Source organism: Bubalus bubalis, chromosome 14 (assembly GCF_019923935.1).
Source record: "Bubalus bubalis isolate 160015118507 breed Murrah chromosome 14, NDDB_SH_1, whole genome shotgun sequence".
NCBI lineage: Eukaryota > Metazoa > Chordata > Mammalia > Artiodactyla > Bovidae > Bubalus > Bubalus bubalis.
The window spans coordinates 31,442,380-31,466,727 of record NC_059170.1 but is presented as its reverse complement, the minus strand read 5'-3'; the positions used below and the strand labels follow the sequence as shown (position 1 = coordinate 31,466,727).

At 39.5% G+C, this 24,348-nt stretch overlaps 1 protein-coding gene across 6 annotated transcripts in view; it reads right to left on the bottom strand.

Moving 5' to 3' along the window:
- The window catches only part of PTPRA (protein tyrosine phosphatase receptor type A), a 171,142-nt gene that overhangs the window by 106,934 nt on the left and 39,860 nt on the right, over positions 1–24,348 (bottom strand). For 3 of the 6 annotated variants that reach the window (XM_006042724.4, XM_006042725.4, XM_044927863.2), the window contains one exon: positions 10,435–10,515. The exons of 2 other annotated variants lie outside the window; for them this stretch is intronic. In XM_006042724.4, coding sequence (XP_006042786.1) covers positions 10,435–10,464 — 30 coding nt within the window. In that variant the 5' untranslated portion in view covers positions 10,465–10,515. The remainder of the gene's footprint in view (positions 1–10,434; positions 10,516–24,348) is intronic. One more of the 6 variants, XM_044927862.2, reaches the window with a different exon arrangement.

Below are 24,348 nucleotides of genomic sequence, written 5' to 3'. Positions count from 1 at the left end.
ACCTTGCAGCATGCTGATCTTCCCCAGCCAGGGACTGAAACTGTGCCTTCTGAAGTGGAAGTGCAGAGTATTAACCACTGAACCAGCCACCAGGGAAGTACCACAGCATTTTTTTGGGGGGTAGATACAGACAAGTTATAGGCAATTTTTTTAAATAGACAGACAAGTTGATTCCGGACATTTTTGCCCTCCTACATAGGGTATTATGCAGCGAAAGTAAAATCTGACAGCGCTGGGATATCAGGTGATTGAAAACTGATAAATTATGTATGCAAAAAGAAGAAATCCATGAAGTATGCTTGGCAAAGTTTAAGAAATCAGAGTGGACTTGTTTTTTTCTTAGAAGAAAATATTGTTTGCTTGAAAGGGAATAAAACAATGTGTAGTTTCATACTTCATTCTTGTTAATGGACTAAATGTTATAATTGTCTGTATGCTTTTCTCTACCTGAATTTTTCATTCTTTATTCTTTTTATAAAATATCAATTGATTGCCGAACTTTTTCATATAAGTTTGCTAGAAATGTGTATAAATTTAGTACAGTAACATTTAAGCTATTTTTGTTGAATTTTTTCCTTTATTCATCATTAAATTTGACATTAAAATTTAATATTTATTTGTGCAAAAAAAAAAATAAATAAAATAAAATTTATATGAAAAGATAAATGACTCAGAATAAAACAATACTGAAAACTTGGAGGAACCATATTATCAAATTTAAAACTTACCATATGGCTTCAGCAATCAAGAGTGTATGGTACTGAAGAAGGGACAGACACAGAGATCAATAAAACAGGATAGAGAAACTGGAAATAGACTCACAAGTATGCTTAACTGATTTCTGGCAAAGATATAAAAGCAATCCAAAGAAGGAAGAATAGTCTTTTCAATACATGGGGATGGAGCAAATGGACTTCCATAGGCAAAGAAAAAACAGAGATCCAAAATTTATGTAAAAATTAACTGCAAATGGATCTTAGATGCAAAGATAAAGGGTAAAACTATAAAAAACAGTACAGGAAAACACAGGAGAAAACCTTTGTGACCTAGAGTTGGGCAAACAGTTTTTAGACATGACACCAAAGCAAGACTTATAAGAGAGGATTGGCCTTCATCAAAATTAAAAATCAAGTTTATCAAAGACCCTGTTAGGAAGATTAAAAGACAAGACACAGACTGGGGAGAAAACACATATAAAGAACACTTATCCAGAAAGTCTCTAAACACAAAAGTGAGAAAACAAAGAATCTCATTAGAATATGGGCAAACACATGAAGAAATATTCACTGAAGAATATATTCAGATGGCAAATAAGGACATGAAAATGTTCACTATCATGAGAAATCAGGGAAATGCAAATTAAAGACACGATGAGATACTATTACAACACCTTTCAGAATGACCAACATTTTTTAAACATTGACAATGCCAAATGCTAGTGAGGATAGAGAGAAACTTCATCTTTCATATAATGCTAGTGGAAATGCAAAATTTTTATAACTTGTCCAGAAAGTAGTTTGGCAGTTTCTTTAAAAACTAAACATCCACTTACCATACAACATAACAATGGCACTTCTGGGCATTTATCCCAGAGAAATGGAAAACATGTCCACACAAAGCATGTGTACGTGAATGTACGTAACAGTTTTCTTGTATACCTCCCCACTCCAGTACTCTTGCCTAGAAAATCCCATGGATGGAGAAGACTGGTGGGCTGCGGTCCATGGGGTCGTGAAGAGTCGGACACGACTGAGCGACTTCACTTTCACTTTTCACTTTCATGCACTGGAGAAGGAAATGGCAACCCACTCCAGTGTTCTTGCCTGGAGAATCCTAGGGACGGGGGAGCCTGGTGGGCTGCCATCTATGGGGTCGCACAGAGTTGGACACAACTGAAGTGACTTAGCAGCAGCAGCAAACTGGACTTAATACAAATGTCTTTCAACAAGAACATGAATAAAATGCAACATATCCATACAATGTAGTACTACTGAGCTACAAAAAAAGAACAAATTACTGATACACACAAAAACTTGGATGGATCTCAAAGGCATTATGCTGAGTGAAAAAGCCAATCTCAAAAGGTTACACACATTCCATTTATATACCACACTTGAAATGAAAAACTTGTGATTTTCATTTCACTGATAGGTTGCTTCGCTGGTAGCTCAGCTGGTAAAGAATCTGCCTGCAATGCAGGAGACCCTGGTTTGATTCCTGGGTCAGGAAGATCCCTTGGAGAAGGGATAGGCTACCCACTCCAGTATTCTTGGGCTTCCCTGATGGTAAGGGAAGATGGTAAAGAATCTTGGGCTCAGATGGTAAAGAATCCACCTGCAATGAGGGATTTGATTGATCCCTGGGTTGGGAAGATCCTCTGGAGAATTCCATGGACTGTCCAGTCCATGGGGTTGCAAAGAGCTGGACACGACTGAGCGACTTTCACAGTGATAGGCTGCCACAACTATGTTGGGGAGAGGATCTGGTGATTATAAAGGGGTAGCACGAGGGATTTTTTTCTTCTTTGTGGTGGTGGAACAGTACTGTATCCTGATTATGGCAGTGGTTATACAACCTGATAAAATTTCAGTGCTGGGTTCAGAAAGCCAATTAAAACCAGTCCTTGTCTGGGATTTCCCTGGTGGTCTAGTAGTTAAGACACTGTGCTTCCACTGCAGGGGTTGATGCCTGGTAGGGGAACTAAGATCTGGCAGCCAAAAAACAGGAAAACAAAACAAAAACAGTTCTTGTCTTCAATGAGCTCATAGCCCACAGGCAAACTTCTTTTTTGTGTCCCTAACTTATGCTATACACTCCTTGAAAGCTGAATCTTCACTCAGCAAATGCCCAATACATGAAGAACAAAAGACTAACAATGCTTGGTTTAGAAACATATTGTAGTTTTCACTATACATGAGAAATCGAGAAAGCAATTCTTTTCCTTAGAGAGCCAACAGAGTAGAGTGAAAAAAACATGGACTGTGAAGTCACACATACTTGTATATGAATCTTAGCTCTGAGATGACTACAGCTTAGGAAAAGCTCTTGGTTTTTATGTTTTGAGTTTTCATTTCCTTATCTTTAAAATAGCAATGTCTCCCACTGATAACAGGGGACTGCTATGAGTACTATAAAAAACATAATGTAGGGAAGTCCCTGGTGGTCCAGTGGGTAGGGCCTGCAACTAAGATCCCACATGCCACAGAGCATAGCCAAAAAAAAAAAAAGTAATGTAAATATATCTATACATAAAACTCCATCATAAAATCTAGTACACAGCAGGCATTTTCCAAGTTGCCCCTACACCTGTTCCTAATTCACTAATCCTTCACTATGACCAAAATGACCATTTGTACTCAAATTACACATTTCTTTGCCTTGACTTTTCTGGCTTCAATTAAGCCCTCACCTTAACGTACACCTTCAAGATGAGGAACTCAAATTCTATATAATTCAATATCATAACACTCAAATTTCTAAGACTTTACACTTAAACTTTTCTCCTATGAAGCATTCTATAGGTTCCTTGAAACTCAAAATTTGCACATGTAGTGATGAGGATGAAAGCAGTAAAGCATTCATGTTGGTAGTAGCAGCTCACTCTGTTCCTCATTTCCACAGCCACTCTGGAATGTGATCAGCAGTTGGGAGCTTACTTTGGGGTTCCTGCTGCCACAAACTAGAAATCTTCGGACTCCTACCAGCCTGGGGTTAGAGTATCCACAAACGTTTAAGTAAATTTTCTTCAGTCAGTGCCTGCTTCACTGCCAACATTTCCATGTCTTGGGCCTTTCCTACTACAGATCCCTCCTGATCGAGAGCTCATCCCATGAGTTTTCTGGGCTGTGACTTCCTCCATTTAGTTCTTCTCTCCCAATTCCCTTTCTTTCACCTACTACAGGCCCTACTGCAACTTTCTCGTTGTTAAATTATTTTATATTTACTTTTTTATTATTATTATGTAACTTGATTTTTCTTTTTTTTTGTCCTACACTATTTTATGGTCATTTTTTGATGTCAGCACACACAATCTTACCTCACCCTCATTAATGATGACACTGTTCAGAAGCAGAGATGCACATTAAGTAAATAATAAAGACCTTGTTTAAACATACAGCAGGAACTAAAGTTGGGAGAATAGGAAAAACAGAGAGCTAATGCTATATGGTCAAGTCCTCTGCATTCTAGAAAGTTTAACAGCCAGCTCATGCCCACTTACTCTGCCAGCTGACAAGTCTTTCCTATGTACTCAAAGCTCTTACTCAACTTTTCTAAACTTTCATTCTTAAAAATGAAAGAATAGGCAAGGATCACCAAAGATAAACAGGAAAAGAAAATGACTGGAGGAAACAGGAATGATTCCAGAAAAAAAACAAAACTTTTAAAAACTATCTTCACAGATAAAAATAGAAGTAAAATCATAAAACAAGAAACAACTCTAGAAAAATTTTAAATAAACTGAAGATAATTCAATAGAAAGAGAGAAAAAGTCATGAAAATCACCCAGAAGAGAGACCTGAAAAAAGGAAACCAAAGAAAAAAAGTTTGAAAACAGGCGAGAATAGATAAGAACATTATAAGAGCAATCCAAGAGGCCCAAATTAGAATTTCTGAGAGAAAAAAGTAAGAAAATGGAGTGGAGGATATCATCTAAGAAAAACATAAGGCAATCATTAAACATGAAAAATACAAGTCTGCAGATTAAGGGGGCTAGGACTTTCCTGGTGGTCCAGTGACTGAGAATTCACCTTCCAATGCAAGGGACATGGGTTTGATCCTGACTGGGGAAACAGGATTCCACATAACAGAGAGCAACTAAGGCTGCATGCCATAACTAAGAAAAGCCCGTGTGCTGCAAAGAAAGATCCCTCATGCTGCAACCAAGAGCCAATGCAGCCAAATAAATAAATATTTTCACCAAAAAAAAAAGAAAAAAAAAAAAAAAAACAGATTAAGGGACCCATCAAGTACACCACTATGGAATTCTTAGAAAACAACTGATCCTTGAACAACTCGGGAGGTTAAAGGTGCCAACCAGACCCCCATTACCACCACCAGTCCCCAACACAGTCAAAAATCCATGTATAAAGAATGCTTAAGAATCCATCTGCTAGACATAACAGAGAACAGACTTGTGGACACAGTGGAGGGGAAGGACAGGGCGGGATGAACTGAGACTAGCACTGAAACACACATAGTACCATACATAAAATAGATAGCCACTAGGAATTTGCCATATGACAGAGGGATCTAAAGCCAGTGCTTTGTGGCAACCTAGAGGGTGGGAGGCGGGAGAGAGGGAATATATGTTGATATATGGCAGGGACCAACACAACACTGTAAAGCAATTACCTTCCAATTAAAAATTTAAAAAAAAAAGCATCCATCTGCCAATGCAGGGGACAAGGTTCGATTCCTGGTCCTGGAAGATCTCACATGGCCTGGGGCAAAAAAGCCCACGTGCCACAACTACTGTGCCCCAAAGCCTGTGCTGCACAAGAGAAGAGAAGCCACCACAATGGGAAACCCAGGCACCACAACTAGACAGCAGCCCCCCATCTGGTTGAAACTAGAGAAAAGCCAACACACAGCAAAGAAGACCTAACACAGCCAAAAAAAAAATCATGTATAACTTTATATAGTTGGCCCTCCACATCCTAGGTTTGGCATCCTCAGATTCAAGCATCACATGGTGCTATATAGTACATTCAACATACCTCTTTTTATTGCACTCGACACTACCATGCTTTGCAGAAACTGTTTTTTACAAACTGAAGGTCTGTGGCAATCCTGCATCAAGCAAGTCGGTTGGTACCATTTTCCAGTAGTATTTGCTTACCCTGTGTCTCTGCACCCCGTTTTGTTAGTTATGGCATTATTTTCAATGTGTTCATTATTATTATATTTGCTATGGTGATCTGTGATCTTTGATGTAACTACTGCAAAAAGATTATGATTGACTGAAAGCTCATTTTTCACCAATAACGTATTTCTTAATTAAGTTACTTAGATTTTTTTTTTTAGACTTAATGTGATTGCACACTTAGTACAAATTTTTCTTTTTTTTTTTACTGTATCACATGGCTTGTGGTATCATCACAGTCATACCAGGGATTGAAGCTGGGCCCTCAGCAGTGAAAGAGTGGAGCCCTAACCACTGGACAACCAGGGAATTCCCCCTAAACATACCTTTGATATGTACTGAGATACCAGAAAAAAATTACGTGATTCACTTTATTGCAGTATTTATTGCAGTGGTCTGGAACCAAACCCACAATATCTTTGAAGTATACCTGTATTTATTTTTAAAAATTTGTGAATAAGAGGAGTTCAAACGTGCAGTTCAAACCCGTACTGTTCATGATCAACTATATATGGAAAAAAGAGAAGATTTCAGAGAAATGATAGAATAAATTTCCTACAGGAAACAAAATGAGACTAAATTTCACTTCTTATGATGAACAATGAATGCCAGAAAAAAAACCGAGCAATGACTTTCAAAGTTCAGAGGGAAAATAATCTGCAATTTAGAATTCTAAACCCAACCATCACTCAAACATGAGGGGAGAACAGACATCAGAAGAATCAGTTTATCTGCTGAGTACTCTTTCTCTTAAGAAGTTACTTGAGAATGAACTTTAGCAAAAAAAAAAAAAGCTTTTAATTTTTAATTAAAAAAAGAAAACTGAGATCTAAGATCAGGGGGAAGGATACAACTCAAAAATGCAATGAGGAAAATCACAAGAAAATAGCCATGCAGATGACCTCAAGAATAATAGACTAGAATGTATATGATTGACAGCATGGGGAACAGTAGGATAATAATAAAGATGACCAAAAAAAAAAAAGACAAGAAAAAAGAAAATCAGGAACTCCAGAAAGAAAATCCCAGTTGAGCTATTTAAATTCCTTAAAAGATGATACTGTGAAAGTGCTGCACTCAATATGCCAGCAAATTTGGAAAACTAAGCAGTGGCCACAGGACTGAAGGTCAATTTTCATTCTAATCACAAAGAACGGTAATGCCAAAGAATGTTCAAACTACCATACAATTGCGCTATTCTCACATACTAGCAAGGTTATGCTCAAAATTCTTCAAGCCAGACTTCAGCAGTACGTGAACCCAGACCTTCCAGGTGTACAAGTTAGGTTTCAAAGAGGCAGAGGAACCAGAGATCAAACTGCTAACGTTCGCTGGATTATGGAGAAAGCAAGGCAATTCCAGAAAAACATCTACTTCTGCTTCATTGACTATACTAAAGCCTTTGTGTGGATCACAACCAGCTGGAAAATTCTTAAAGAGATGGGAGTACTGGACAACCTCACATGCCTCCTGAGAAACCTGTATGCAGGTCAAGAAGTAACAGCTAGAACCAGATATGGAACAACAGATTGGTTCAAGACTGGGAAAGCAGTATGACAAGGCTGTATATTGTTACCCTGCTTATTTAAATTAAATGCAGAGTACATCATGTGAAATGCCAGGCTGGATGAATCACAAGCTGCAATCAACACTGTCAGGAGAAGTATCAACAACCTCAGATATGCAGATGATACCACTCTAATGGCAGAAAGTGAAGAGGAACTAAAGAGCCTCTTGATGAGGGTGAAAGAGGAGAGTAAAAAAGTGGGCTTAGGCTTAAAACTCATCATTCAAAAAACTAAGACCATGGCATCTGGTCCCATCACTTCATGGCAAATAGATGGGGAAAAAGTGGAAACAGTCACAGGTTTTATCTTGGACTTCAAAATCACTGCAGACAGTGACTGCAGCCATGAAATTAAAAGACGCTTGCTCCTTGGAAGAAAAGCTATGACAAACATAAACAGCATATTAAAAAGCAGAGACATCATTTTGCCAACAAAGATCTATATAGTCAAAGCTATGCTTTTTCCAGTAGTCATGTACAGATGTAAGTGCTGGAAGGCTAAGTGCCAAAGAACTGATTCTTTTGAACTATGGTGCTGAAGGCGGCTCTTGAGAGCCCCATGGACTTCAAGGAGATCCAACCAGTCAATCCTAAAGGAAACCAACCCTCAATATTCACTGGAAGGACTGATGCTGAAGCTCCTATACTCTGGCCCCTGACGTGAAGAGCCAACTCACTGGAAAAAGACCCTGATGCTGAGAAAGATTGAAAGTAAAAGGAGAAGGGGTTGGCAGAGGATGAGATGGTTAGATAATATCACCAACTCAATGGACATGAATATGAGGAAATTTCACAAGATAGTGAAGGACAGGGAAGGCTGGTATAACGTCCATGGGGTCGCAAGTTGGATATGACTTACCGACTGAACAATAACAATTGTTATTAACAATTCATATAACAATAACAATTCATAGTAACATTACTCACAACAGCAAAAAGGTATAGACAACCCTAATGTCCACTGAAGGATGAATAAACAAAATGTGGCATATATGCACAGTAGAAGATCATTTGGCCTTAAAAAGGATGGAAATTCTGATCCATGCTACAACATGAATAAACCTTGAAGATTATACTAAGTGAAATAAGCTAGACACAAAATGACAAATACTGTATGGTTCACTTACATGTGTACCTAGAGTAGTCAAAGCAGTCAGGGAAAGCAGAATGTGGTTGCCAGGAATTCAGGTAAAGGGGAAATGGGGAGTTAGCTATAAACGGTACAGAATTTCAGTTGAGGAAGATGAAGTTGTAGAGACTGTTGGTGGTGATGATGGCTGCACAACAATATAAATATATTTAATGTCAATGATTTGACACATAAAACTGATTTAAATGCTTAATTTTTATGTTACATATTTTTGTACAACAAAGAAAAAAATATGTATATGAATACTTTAACATGTAACACCTTTTCAGTGCTGCTCTCTCATACCTTTTCCTGCTCCCAACTCCTGCCAGAAGAACCACTAGTCTGATTTCTATCATCATATCTCCTGGCAACTGAACTATATCTACTTTTTTGTGTGTCTGGCTTCTTATATATATCTGTGAGATTCATCCATATTGTTGCGCAGTAGTTCATTCCTTTCTATTGCTGAGTACAATTTCATTGTATGAATGCATCACAATTTTTTCATCTTTTCACCCATTTTTAGACATTTGATTATTTCCTTTTTTTTTCTTTTTTGCTATTATAAATAAAGCTACAGTGAATATTTACATGCAAGTCTTTATGTAGACATATATTTTCATTTCTCAAGGGTAAATACCTAGGGGTAGAATTTCTGGATTATTGGATACATGTATATTTAGCTTGTAGAAAATACTCAATGATTTTCCAAAACTGTAGTGTTGGTTTACACTGCTGTTTAAAACTTAGAATGATGGGTAAGTTGATAATGAAATTCTGCTTTTCCTTTTTAATACAAATTGTTGTTTAATGCTACACAGACTGAGTACTGAATTCTTTGAAACTCTCAGTGGATCAGCTCTTCAACAAGGATCCATATCAATTTCAACTAAAAAAAAATGCACAATGTGAGTTGTGAGTTAAGTTTTATTTGGAGTAAAATGCCAACTATAACCTAGGAGGCAGCAATTCAGACAGCTCTGAGAAACCCTTCTGAAGAGGTGGTAGGAAGGTCAGCGTATTATGTGATTTTGGTGAAGGTAGAATACATGCAATCAAGCACACATTTCTGCAGAACGTTGCTGCCAGTCTCGTAAAGGTGACTGCTAGTCACGAGGAGCACATGTCACCATGAAAGATTTTAGTGCTTTTCTAGATATGAGGAGATGCAAGAAGTGGGCTCATAAAATCTTCTCCTGAAAATATCTAACTATCTGAAGGCCTGTTCTGCAGGTTTTTCCCAGAGCACAGAGTACCTCATTCCTGATCTCCACCCTGAATCCTTTCAGGGTGGGGTTGAAGGTCAGTGGTCACAACTTGTAATTTGATCCTTGCAGAGGCAAATGACAAGTGCCAATTTGTAGTTGACATCAGGATCATCTCTGCTCTACCCACAGAAACTTTGATTCAACAAGGGCAGGACAGCAGGGTACAGACTTTGGTCTTTTATTTCTTAAAGCTCTTTAAGTGATCCTGATTCATGACCCGGTTGAGAACCAGTGTCTTAACCGATGAAAATTATAATATTTTTAAGCATTAAAAAAACCAAAAAACCTACTCTTGGGACTTCCCCAGTGATCCAGTGGCTAAGACTCTGTGTTCCCAATGCAGGGGGCCTGGGTTCGATCCCTAGTGGAGAAGCTAGATCCCACAGGCCACAACTAGTTCTCATGCTGCAACTCAAGAGCCCGCATGCCGCAACGCAGACTTGACACAGCCAAATAAATAAATAAAAATAGTCTGTAAAGAAAAAAAAAAACCTACTCTTATAGCTTGGAAATTAAATGGGAGTGGGAGAAAATCTGATTTTAGCTATATTTTGTGAAGACAATAATTTGGGTGACAAATGTTTCCTTGTACTTCAGGTTTTACCTCTTTAGCTACTTGAACTGCATCATCCATCAACACTCATTGGAATTCCATTAAAAATTTTTTCAGTTGTGCCACCTGCAACTAAAGAAAAAAAAATCTTTAGAAAGATGAAACAGCCCTATTTAAAGAGCACTGGTTGTTCTGGGGGAGAGGGTACACTCTACCAAGATATCTCACAGAGTTGTAATGAACATTCCAGGAGCCACAGCACAAAACTTCATCTTAAATAGTTAATTCAGATCACTGACGAGCTCATGAGAACTGAATTCAACAATATCTTAGGTCCTTACTGTAGAAGATAGGATGGAACTCTCCTCCCTTGTCCAAAAAACCTGGATTATTCCATGGTAGGGGTATTTATGTACCATAACGTTCCGATAGGGGACATTTGGCAATGTCTGAAGACAGTTTTGATTAACAAATCATAGGATGGCCCTTCCAAAACAAAGAATTATCCCCAAAGGCCAAAGCTGAAAACCCAAGCATTGGTCAAAAACACTCTCGGGTCTAACCTCTGCAACCTAAGTGTCTAGCTAAGTGTCCCAAGCCAAATCTATAAACCTCCTTAAGCCTCAGTTTTCTCCCTTGGAAAAACACTATAGAGTCTGCATTCAATATTCTCTGCCTTTTCTAACTCCAGCTTCAACAGCTGGAAGTTCACAGTTCATGTACTAATGAAGCCTGGCTTGGAGAATTTTGAGCGTTTTTACTTTGCTAGTGTGTGAGATGAGTGCAATTGTGCAGTAGTCTGAACATTCTTTGGCATTGCCTTTCTTTGGGATAGGAATGAAAACTGACCTTTTCCAGAGGAACCAGAGATCAAATTGCCAACATCTGTTGGATCATTGAAAAAGCAAGAGAGTTCCAGAAAAACATCTACTTCTGCTTTGTTGACTATGCCAAAGCCTTTGACTGTGTGGAAAATTCTTAAAGAGATGGGCATACCAGACCACCTTACCTGCCTCCTGAGAAATCTGTATGCAGGTCAAGAAGCAACAGTTAGAACTGTACATGGAACTACAGACTGTTTTCCAATAGGGAAAGGAGTACATCAAGGCTGCATATTGTCACCCTGCTTATTTAACTTATATGCAGAGTATATCATGAGAAATGCCGGGCTGGATGAAGCACAAGCTGGAATCAAGATCAGTTCAGCCCAGTCACTCATTCGTGTCTGACTCCAAGATTGCTGGGAGAAATATCAACAACCTCAGATATGCAGATGACACCACCCTTATGGCAGAAAGCAAAGAAGAACTTAAGAGCCTCTTGATGAAAGTGAAAAAGAAGAGTGAAAAAGTTGGCTTAAAACTCAACATTCAGAAAACTAAGATCATGGCATACGGTCCCATGACTTCATGGCAAATAGATGGGGTAACAATGGAAACAGTGAGAGACTATTTTTGGGGGCTCCAAAAATCACTGCAGATGGTTATTGCAACTGTTAAATTAAAAGACGCTTGCTCTTAGGAAGAAAAGCTATGACAAACCTAGACAACATATTAAAAAGCAGAGACATTACTTTGCCAACAAAGGTCTGTCTAGTCAAGGCTATGGTTTTTCCAGTAGTCATGTTTGGATGTAAGAGTTGGACTATAAAGAAAGCTGAGTGCTGAAGAATTGATGCTTTCGAACTGTGGTGTTGGAGAAGACTCTTGAGAGTCCCTTGGACTGCAAGGAGATACAACCAGTCCATCCTAAAGGAAATCAGTCCTGAATATTCGTTGGAAGGACTGATGCTGAAGCTGAAACTCCAATACTTTGGTCACTGATGCAAAGTACTGACTCACTGGAAAAGACCCTGATGCTGGGAAAGGCTGAAGTCAAGAGAAGGGGATGACAGAGGATGAGATGGTTGGAAGGCATCACCAACTCAATGGCCATGAGTTTAAGTAAACTCCAGGAGTTGGTGATGGGACAGGGAGGCCTGGCATGCTTCAGTCCACAAGGTTGCAAAGAGTTGGACATCACTGAGCTGAACTGACTGAACCCATCAGAAGAATGTCCACAAGTTGATCACGCCCTCTTTAAACAATTACTATAAAACTTCTCACTATCTTCCTCAAGTTGGGACACATGGTTTTAAGGGCATTAGCCCACTATGGGCCCCTTTCCCTGGCAAAATAACAAAGCTACCCTTTACTACTTTACCCAAAATTTCGGCACCAGTGTACAGAGAAGCTGAGCTTTTGGGATCACTTTCAATTCTTTTGGGCATATACTAGTAGCAGAATTACTGAATCATGTAGTAATTATATGTTTAATTTTTAAAAATATCTCCAAACCATTTTCCACAGCTGCTATATACCACTTTACATTCCCACCAACAGTGCACAATGTTCTAATTTCCCCACATCCTCACCAACACTTGTTTTCTGGTTTGTTTGATAGTAGCCACCCTACTGATGTGACCAGGACAGACACAAAGCTTTACTGCTCAGAACCCTCTTCAAGAAGGGACTTCTTATTTAGTTGTGGAGACTGGTTAGCTGACAGCTTCCTGCTGTTAATCCCTTTAGAATTCACCTTAGCTTTCAAATAGAGGGTACCCTTTCCTCAGGACTGTCCCTGGCCAATGAGTGGACAATGTGGGGTGGTACAATGGCCTAGACCTTTCCAACCAGTCAATTTGGCAATCTGGGCTGACAGATTTGGTCAGGTGTGCACTGCATTCTGATGGCCTCCCATGCCCAACCTAATCTGTTCTGCCACTTCACAGGCATTACTCCTCAAAAAGCCCCTTGCTCTCCTACTCCATCTCAATCTAATTACTGGAGAACCCAATTGGCACATATATTAAGTATACTATTAACACTGATGGAGTGACAAAAACCACTGGGGAAAAATACGACTCCCAATTAAATAAACTAAAATGTTAACAATGGTGAGACCTCTGTACTATTTACGTATTCCTTATTAGTGTTAGTTGCTCAGTCATGTCCAACTCTGTGTGACCCCATGGACGGTAGCCCGTCAAGTTCCTCTGTCCATGGAATTCTCCAGCCAAGAATACTGGAGTGGGTAGCCATTTCCTTCTCCAGGGGATCTTCCCAACCCAGGGACTGAACTGGTTTCCCTGCACTACAGGCAGATTCTTCACCATCTGAGCCACCAGGAAAGTATTCCTTAACCACCATCTATTACTTATACATAATAATAAAACCATTAGAAGATGCCATACCTAATTCTGCTCCTAAGGAAATATTCTAATGATAAAATGGTGTATTTTGTACACATTGTGCCCCAAAATTCACTAATTAGTGAGTCATAAACAAATTGCTGGTGTTCTTAAAAAAAAAAAAAGCATATGCCCAGGTACCAAGGAACTAAAAGATCAGGCACTGGGCTTCACAGACTTTTCATAGGTTCCTCATTTGTTTATAAAGACTTTCAGAAGAGACAATGGAGCCTGTTCATTCACCCTCATGTTTTCATAGATGAGATCAATGCCCCAGATAGGATGAGGGAAGAACATTTGTTGGCCTTGTTTCTCAATGCCTATGTCCAAAGAATGCTCAAACTACCGCACAACTGCACTCATCTCACACGCTAGTAAAGTAATGCTCAAAATTCTCCAAGCCAGGCTTCAGCAATATGTGAACTGTGAACTTCCAGATGTTCAAGCTGGTTTTAGAAAAGGCATAGGAATCAGAGATCAAATTGCCAACATCTGCTGGATCATAGAAAAAGGAAGAGAGTTCCAGAAAAACATCTATTTCTGCTTCATTGACTATGCCAAAGCCTTTGACCGTGTGGATCACAATAAACTGTGGAAAATTCTGAAAAAGATGGGAATCCCAGACCACCTGACCTGCCTCTTGAGAAACCTATATGCAGGTCAGGAAGCAACAGTTAGAACTGGACATGCAACAATAGACTGGTTCCAAATAGGAAAAGGAGTACATCAAGGCTGTATATTGTCACCCTGCTTATTTAACTTACATGCAGAGTACATCATGAGAAACACTAGGCTGGAGGAAGCACAAGCTGGAATTAAGATTTCTGGGAGAAATATCAATAACCTCAGATATGCAGATGACACCACCCTTATGGCAGAAAGTGAAGAGGAACTAAAAAGCCTCTTGATGAAAGTGAAAGAGCAGAGTGAAAAAGTTGGCTTAAAGCTCAGCATTCAAAAAAGTAAGATCATGACATCTGGTCCCATCACTTCATGGCAAATAGATGGGGAAACAGTGTCAGACTTTGTTTTTTTGGGCTCCAAAATCACTGCAGATGGTGACTGCAGCCATGAAATTAAAAGACGTTTACTCCTTGCAAGGAAAAGTTATGACCAACCTAGATAGCATATTCAAAAGCAGAGACATTACTTTGCCAACAAAGGTCCCTCTAGTCAAGGCTATGGTTTTTCCAGTGGTCATGTATGGATGTGAGAGTTGGACTGTGAAGAAAGCTGAGCACTGAAGAATTGATGCTTTTGAACTGTGGTGTTGGAGAAGACTCTTGAGAGTCCCTTGGACTGCAAGGAGATCCAACCAGTCCATTCTAAAGGACATCAGTCCTGGGTGTTCTTTGGAAGGACTGATGCTAAAGTTGCAACTCCAATACTTTGGCCACCTCATGCAAAGAGTTGACTCATTGGAAAAGACTCTGATGCTGGGAGGGATTGAGGGCAGGAGGAGAAGGGGACGACAGAGGATGAGATGGCTGGATGGCATCACTGACTCGATGGACATGAGTTTGGGTGAACTCTGGGAGTTGGTGATGGACAGGGAGGCCTGGCGTGCTGCAATTCATGGGGTCGCAAAGAGTTGGACACAATTGAGCGACTGAACTGAACTGACTGATGTCCATTTCTCTTTCCAGCTAAAGGGGTAATATGTCTAAATGTAGGAACCACATTAAACATACAATTCCAAAAAGGGTAAAGTAAGATTATCCCAAAACTGTTCAAAATGTATCTCTTTCTATGAAAAATTGAATGGTGGCATCTAATAACAACATTCCAGGCAGTTAGCAAGTGCTGACTCCCTCAGTGCATGAATAGACACAAGCCTTTAACATCTTAAAGAACCTTTCAAACGAAATCTCTAATGCCTTCCATTCCCAGCTATCACTTTCTCTCCTTTCCTTCCCTGCCAATCTTCTCAATAGTACACTTAGTGTCCCTCCTCCTCTACTTCCTACCCTTTGACATACACTCTCACTTTGTCTCCACAGGAACTCCTCTTGATAAACAGTCAAAAACAATCTTCAAAGAAGATTTCACAATCCTTATTTTTATCACCAAATTGTGAATCTGACCACTGCCACAAGTCCCATCATTACTCAACCAGAATCAACAAGCTGGAATCAACATTACTGGGAGAAATATCAAGCAGCTCAGAAATGCAGGTGATACCACCCTAATAGCAGAAAGCAAAGAGGAACTAAAGAGCCTCTTGATGAAGGTGAAAGAGGAGAATGAAAAGGCTGGCTTAAAATTCAAAAAACTAAGATCATGGTGATGAATTCAACATTTAAAAAACTAAGATCATGGTGATGCTTGCTCCATGGAAGAAAAGCTATGACAAACCCAGCCTAAGCATATTATAAAGCAAAGACATCAATTTGCCAACAAAGGTCCATATAGTTAAAGCTATGGTTTTTCCAGTAGTCATGTATGGATGTGAGAGTTGGACTATAAAGAAGGCTAAGCACTGAAAAATTGATGCTTTCAAACTGTGGTGCTGGAAAAGACTCTTGACCATCCCCTGGTCAAGAGTCCAGGAGCATGGAGACCAAACCAGTCAATCCTAAAGGAAATCAACCCTGAATATTTATTGGAAGGAACAATGCTTAAGCTCCAATACTTTGGCCATCTGATGTGAAAAGCCAACTCACTGGAAAAGAACCTGATGCTGAGAAAGACTAAGGGCAAGAGGAGAAGAGGGTGCCAGAGGATGAGATGGCTGGATGGCATCACCACCTCAATGGACATGAATTTGAGCAAATCCAGGACACAGTAAAGGACAGGAAAGACTTGTGTGCTGTAGGCCATGGTGTCATAAGAGTTGCACACAACTTAGTGACTGAACAATAGTAGATAAAAATCACCATCTATCCCAGGAATCAGCAAACTTTTTCTGTGAAGAGCCACACAGTAAACATTTGGCTTTGGAGGTCATACAGCCTCTGTCACAGTTACTCAGCTCTGCTGTTTTAGCATAAAAGCTGCAACAGACAAAAGGTTAACTGTAGCTATAGTTCAATTTCATTTCAGAAAACTGAAATTTGAATTTTACATAATATCCATATGTCATCAAGTATCATTCTTCTTTTGATTTGACTTTTCCCAACCATTTAAGGATGTTAAAACAACTCGTAGTTTGTGGGCTGTGGAAAAACTATCAGTTTGCAAGCTCTGGTCTCCCCTTTACCAAAGCCAGAGATCCTAGGTGTCCCAACTCCTCCTTCTCCCTTAGTCAGGAGAGTCAGTCCTTACCTCTAGTAAAGTACTTGTCACACACTATTCTAAGTGTTTATGGCCTCCTTCAACTGACAGTAAGATCCTTGAAGGTAAGAAACAGGTCTGTTCTAAGACAACAGTTTCTTTTTAGTTTGGCTCGTTCTTGAACTTAACAGTAACATTTAAAGGAAAAAGAAAAACAGCCAATTTTAAAATGCATTATCTAAATGCTCAGGCAAACGTGGAACATGTTTATTAAGTACAAATAATAATGATCTTTATTCAATGCTCCAGTAACTGCTCCATTTGTTTTCTGGGTGCTCTTTGTGCTTTCCAAGGCCTTGAAATGCTGTATGCATCTTGAAACAATGAATTTGAGATGCCAATACAGTGGCTAGTTACCACTACAGTTGGGTCTATGAGCAGCCTTTATGCCTTCTACACATCTCTCCTTTCTAAGTGGCACCTTCAACCGTAATCACATCTTCAAAGTCATTCAATTAAAGAAAGAAAAACAAGGCATAGTAAAAAAAAAAAAAAAAAAAGACATAACCAGACACATCTAAAAAAACAGCAGCTCAACAAAGATTGTAATAACCATTTGTTAATGCTTAGTATGTATGTGTTAGGCACTGTATCAAGGCATATGATGCACAGTATTTAACATATCTTCAAACAAGCACAGAAAATAGATGCTTCATTTTGCAGATGAAGAAACTGGCACAGAACAGTTAAATAACTTGTCCATAGTCAAACAACTAGTAGGTGACAAGACTAAGACTCAAACTGAGGTATGTTGCTTTAGTCGCTAAGTCATGTCTGACCCTATCACCCTATGGACTATAGCCCAACAGGCTCCTCTGTCCATGGAATTTTTCAGGCAGAATACTGGAGTGGGTTGCGGTTTCCTTCTCCAACCCAGGCACACATGATTCCAAAATCTATGCTCTCACCACTGGTTGAATAGGGCCTATAACCAAGGTATATCAATATCCACTGGAGAAAAAGCTTCCTTCAGAAGGAAAGTTTCAAAGCTCTATTTGAAATGTTTTCATACTTGTCATATAATTACAAAACTCCTAAGTATGGTGCAATGTACACAGACAGTGAGGCCTTCTAATCACTGTCTGACTAAATAAATAAACTGGAAGAGTCAATTCCTTGTATATAGCAGAACCTCTTACTCTAAAGATGGGAAACAAAATCTTATGGCAAATTAGAACACTCCCATGGTTCCATTTCCTACTGTTAATAGAGCCATTGTCAGGAAGTCCCATGCTTACTATAGCAACCAATGGTCTTGCTATTCACCAAGTTTCTGCCTTTTCGCTTCCTCAGGAAACAGACAAGAAAACCACGCTCCTGATGTTTTTTAAAAGAGGAAGCTGCCATTTAAAACTGAAAATTAATAAATGAATATGTAAAAGTAATTTTATATTTTGGATGACACCCAATATTTCCGTATATTAAACTCAATCTTTAAAGCACACAATCTTATCTTTTTTTATCTTCAAATAAACCTCTTTCAAGTGCACATAATTGTGGTAAAATTCAGTTCCTTGCAGCTGTAGGACAATGGGCCCTATTTCTTTGTTACTTCTTATTCATCTGTGGCAGAAGGAGGCATGAGAGAATGGTCACATCCTAGGTCTTAGGGGAGAGTTACTGGGATAGGCCGCTAAGTGAGAGTCCTTGGCTTTGTACAGGGAAGAATTTAACAGTAAGTCAGAAGCAGAGTGAAAACAGATTTATTCAGGGAGAATCACACCCCACAGATAGAATATGGGCTTGTTATCAGAAGGCTACATTCCATAGACAGAAAGTGAAGGTGAGATAAGAGTGGTTAGTTTTTATGGGCTAGGTAACACCAACTATTGGGGGAGGGGGGAGTAGGGATTTCCAGGAATTGGGCCACTGCCCACTTTTTGGCCTTTTATGGCCAGCCTTCGATCTGTCCTGGTACTGGTTGGGTGTGTTATTTAGCGTAATACATTATAATGAGCATATAATGAGGTTCAAGGTCTACTGTAAGTCATCTTACACCATCTTGGGCTTAGTTGGTTCTAAATAGTTTTTGTCATATCCTCAATGGCTGTGTCATTCTTTAACAGTTGGACCCTGCGCGCTTCCCTCCTATCTCACAAGGGCCATTCTCAGCTGTTAGAGGTCATCTGCAATTCTTGTCATATGGACTCTTTCATCTTCAAAGCCAGCAATGGAAAAATCTCCCTCTAATTCAATTCTTCTCATGTTTTAACTTACCCGATTCTTTCTTGCTCTGACTCTGGACCCAAATTTTAAGATAGGCCCTTCTGCATAATCTCCCTTTTTGCTGACTCAAAGTCGCTTTATTAGTAACTTGATCACATCTTTAATATCTCTTTTGTAATGTAGTGTAACATTAAGCACCGAAATAAAATTTCAGCAAATTCACAGGTCCAGTACACATTCAAGAGAAGAAATTCTATACAAGTGTGGGTCATCAGGGGTCTTTTTAGGGTTCTGTCAACCAAAGATAGACGAAGACTTCTTAGATTGGACACAAAAAGCATGAATCATTAAAAAAAAAAGTAATTAATCTGTGGCTTCCCTGGTGGTTCAGTGGTTAAGAATTCAACTTGCAATACAAGGACACTGGTTCGATCCCTGGTCTGGAAAGATCCTACATGCTTCGCGGCAATTGAGCCCACGTGCCACAACTAATGAGCTTGTACTCTGGAGACCACAAGCGGCAACTACTGAAGCCATGCACCACAACTACTAAAGCCCGAATGCCTAGAGCCTAAGCCTTGCAACAATAGAAGTCATCACAATGAGAAGCCCTTGTATGGCAACTAGAGTAGCCCCAGCTCGCAGCAACTAGAGAAAGCCCACGTGTAGCAACGAAGACCCAGCGCAGTCAAAATAAATAAATAGATATTTTTTCAAGTGATAATTTGAACTTCATCAAAATTACAACTTTCTGCTCTTTGAGAAACACCATTCAGTTCAGTTCAGTCGCTCAGTTGTGTCCAACTCTTTGTGATCCCATGAACCACAGCATGCCAGGCCTCCCTGTCCATCACCAACTCCAGAGTCCACCCAAACCCACATCCATTGAGTCAGTGATGCCATCCAACCATCTCATCCACTGTCATCCCCTTTTTCTCCTGCCCTCAATGTTTCCCAGTATCAGCGTTTTTCAAATGAGTCAGCTCTTCACATCAGGTGGCCAAAGTATTGGAGTTTCAACTTCAACATCAGACCTTCCAATGAACACCCAGGACTGACCTCCTTTAGGATGGACTGGTTGGATCTCCTTGCAGTCCAAGGGACTAGCAAGAGTCTTCTCCAACACCACAGTTCAAAAGCATCAATTCTTCGGCGTTCAGCTTTCTTTATAGTCCACCTCTCAAATCCATACATAACTACTGGAAAAATCATAGCCTTGACTAGACGGACCTTTGCTGGCAAAGTAATGTCTCTGCTTTTTAATATGCTGTCTAGGTTGGTCATAACTTTCCTTCCAAGGAGTAAGCATCTTTTAATTTCATGGCTGCAATCACCATCTGCAGTGATTTTGGAGCCCAAAAAAATAAAGTCTGACACTGTTTCCCCATCTATTTGCCATGAAGTCATGGGACTGGAAGCCATGATCTTCGTTTTCTGAATGTTGAGCTTTAAGCCAACTTTTTCACTCTCCTCTTTCACTTTCATCAAGAGGCCCTTTAGCTGTTCTTCACTTTCTGCCATAAGGGTGGTGTCATCTGCATATCTGAGGTTATTGATATTTCTCCCGGCAATCTTGAATCCAGCTTGTGCTCCCTCCAGCCCAGTGTTTCTCATGATGTACTCTGCATGTAAGTTAAATAAGCAGGGTGACAATATACAGCCTTGATGTACTCCTTTTCCTATTTGGAACCAGTCTGTTGTTCCATGTGCAGTTCTAACTGTTGCTTCCTGATCTGCATACAGATTTCTCAGGAGGCAGGTCAGGTGATTTGGTATTCTATTCTCATCTCTTTCAGAATTTTCCACAGTTTATTGTGATCCACACAGTCAAAGGCTTTGGCATAGTCAATGAAGCAGAAATAGATGTTTTTCTGGAACTCTCCTGCTTTTTCCATAATCCAGCGGATGTTGGCAATTTGATCTCTGGTTCTTCCACCTTTTCTAAAACCAGCTTGAACATGTGGAAGTTCATGGTTCATGCACTGCTGAAACATGGCTTGGAGAATTTTGAGCATTACTTTACTAGCATGTGAGATGAGTGCAACTGTGTGGTAGTTAAAGCATTCTTTGGCATTGCCTTTCTTTGGGATTAGAATGAAAACTGACCTTTTCCAGTTCTGTGGCCATTGCTGAGTTTTCCAAATTTGCTGGCATATTGAGTGCAGCACTTTCACAGCATCATCTTCCAGGATTTGAAATAGCTCAACTGGAATTCCATCACCTCCACTAGCTTTGTTTGTAGTCATGCTTTCTAAGGCCCACTTGACTTCACATTCCAGGATGTCTGGCTTTAGGTGAGTGATCACACCGTCGTGATTATCTTGGTTGTGAAGATCTCTTTTGTACAGTTCTTCTGTGCATTCTTGCCACCTCTTCTTAATTTCTTCTGCTTCTGTCAGGTCCCTAGAATTTCTGTCCTTTATCGAGTCCATCTGTGCAATAAATGTTCCCTTGGTATGTCTAATTTTCTCGAAGAGATCTCTAGTCTTTCCCATTCTGTTGTTTTCCTCTATTTCTTTGCAGTGATCACTGAGGAAGGCTTTCTTATCTCTCCTTGCTATTCTTTGGAACTCTGCATTCAAATGGGGATATCTTTCCTTTTCTCCTTTGCTTTTTGCTTCTTTTCACAACTATTTGTAAGGTCTCCTCACACAGCCACTTTGCCTTTTTGCATTTTTTTTTTCCTTGGGGATGGTCGTGCTCCCTGTCTCCTGTACAATGTCACGAACCTCAGTCCATAGTTCATCAGGCACTCTATCAGATCTAGTCCCTTAAATCTATTTGTCACTTCCACTGTATAATCATAAGGGATTTGATTTAGGTCATACCTGAATGGTCTAGTGGTTTTCCCTACTTTCTTCAATTTAAGTCTGAATTTGGCAATAAGGAGTTCATGATCTGAACCACAGTCAGCTCCCGGTCTTGTTTTTGCTGACTATACAGAGCTTCTCCATCTTTGGCGCAAAGAATATAATCAATTTGATTTCAGTGTTGACCATCTGGTGATGTCCGTGTGTAGAGTCTTGTGTTATTGGAAGAGGGTGTTTGCTATGACCAGTGTGTTCTCTTGGCAAAACTCTATTAGCCTTTGCCCTTTACTCCAAGGCCCAATTTGCCTGTTACTCCAGGTGTTTCTTCACTTCCTAATTTTGGATTCCAGTCCCCTATAATGAAAAGGACATCTTTTTTGGATGTTAATTCTAGAAGGTCTTGTAGGTCTTCAGAGAACAGTTCAACTTCAGCTTCTTTAGCATTACTGGTCAGGGCATAGACTTGGATTACCGTGATAGTGAATGGTTTTCCTTGGAAATGAACAGAGATAATTCTGTCGTTTTTGAGACTGCATCCAAGTACTGCATTTCGGACTCTTTTGTTGACTATGATGGCTATTTGATTTCTTCTAAGGGATTCTTGCCCACAGTAGTAGATATAATGGTTATCTGCGTTAAATTCACCCATTCCAGTCCATTTTAGTTCGCTGATTCCTAAAATGTTGACGTTCACTCTTGCCATCTGTTTGATCAACTGCAATTTGCCTTGATTCATGGACCTAACATTCCAGGTTCCTATGCAATATTGCTCTTTACAGCATCAGATCTTGCTTCCATCACCAGTCACATTCACAACTGGGTGTTGTTTTTGCTATGGCTCTGTCTCTTCATTATTTCTGGAGTTATTTCTCCACTGATCTCCAGTAGCACCTACCGACCTGGGGAGTTCATCTTTCAGTGTCCTATCTTTTTGTTTTTTCATACTGTTCATGGGGTTCTCAAGGCAGGAATACTGAAGTGGTTTGCCATTCCTTTCTCCAGTGGACCACATTTTGTCAGAACTCTCCACCATGACCCGTCCATCTTGGGTCGCCCTACACGGCATGGCTCATAGTTTCACTGAGTTAGACAAGGCTATGGTCCATGCGATACCTTAATATTAACTGATGTTAAATATGCTTTCACTTGTAAACCTTGTTAATACTTTCTGAGGGACAGAAGGGGATATAAGGAAAGTTCCAGTTGCCACAATTTGTCCTTAACTTTAACTTGTTAGACAAATATTTCTGGAGTTCCTACTGTATGTCAGAGACAGGTATAAATATTCTTTTACTATAGGGCCTTAATCATGGATGTTTCACCAGCACCTATCACAAGCAACTTCTGTTTTAATAGTGTGGTAAATGAGACTCAAGTGATGAACAAATAAACAAGTAGTAGACGGACAAGGTAATTTTAGAGCATGATAATCACTATGGAGAAAACAGAAAAGAATTATTACTACATACTATGCAGTTGTTTACAAATGTGGAGATTCCTTATCAGCAGAGTCAAGTGACACCATCAGCATGGCTTGGTGGTAAAGAAGGTATCTCTGTAGGCAGATTTGCTGGGCTCACAACCCTGCCTCCCTCACTCCCTGTGTAGCTCTGAACAAATTATTTAACCTTCCCCGGCTCCTCTTTCCCACGCTCTTAACAGTATCTATCCTGCATGAGGTGAATCGAAGATTGCCTGGCAACCCAGGAAGCGGTCAGTAACTGTTAGTAAACATTATCGCTGGTCATGTTAAGAAAACTTAGGGACCAGAAAAACAAGCAGCAATTCAAAAATTATAAGAAAACTTTTGTTTACTAGCTTGCTGGTTTTTAAACATTGACAAATGTAGTAGTATTTGCTTCCTGTAAAAGTCTCAAGCAATATTCAAGTTGTATTAAGTGAAAAGTGAAAAGCCTGCCATGTTTTCATTTGCCTTCCAATACTGGTTCAGTATTGGATCAACAGTTCACACAGGTACTGACATTTGTATTTATTTGGTAAACCATCTTTGCCCATTTTTCTAATAGAGTATTGGTCTGTTTCTTTTCTGTAGCTACTCTTTCATACTAGGATGATATTAACCCTTTCCTGACACACTGTTGCAAAAATTTGCAGTTCATCATCTAGTTTTGCTTATATTATCTTTTCAAGCAGTCACATTTTATGCAACCTTTTCCTTCTTGATTTTGGCCATGTGTAATGCCTTACCTTAAATAAAGATGAGTAAACTATCTGATTTTAGTAAGTTCTGCAAGTTAAGAAACATTTTTACATTTTTTAATGTTTAGAAAAAATAGAGTACTATTTAATGATATGAAAACTATATGAAATTCAAACTCCAGTGTCCACAAATAATATCAAATGCAGTTGTACTCATTCATTTATATGTTGGCTATGTATGGCTAGCTTCATCATTACAACAGCAGAATCAAGTAGCTCCTTGTATATGTGGTGCTCAGAGCTTCACACTGCTGTTCAGTGTACCAC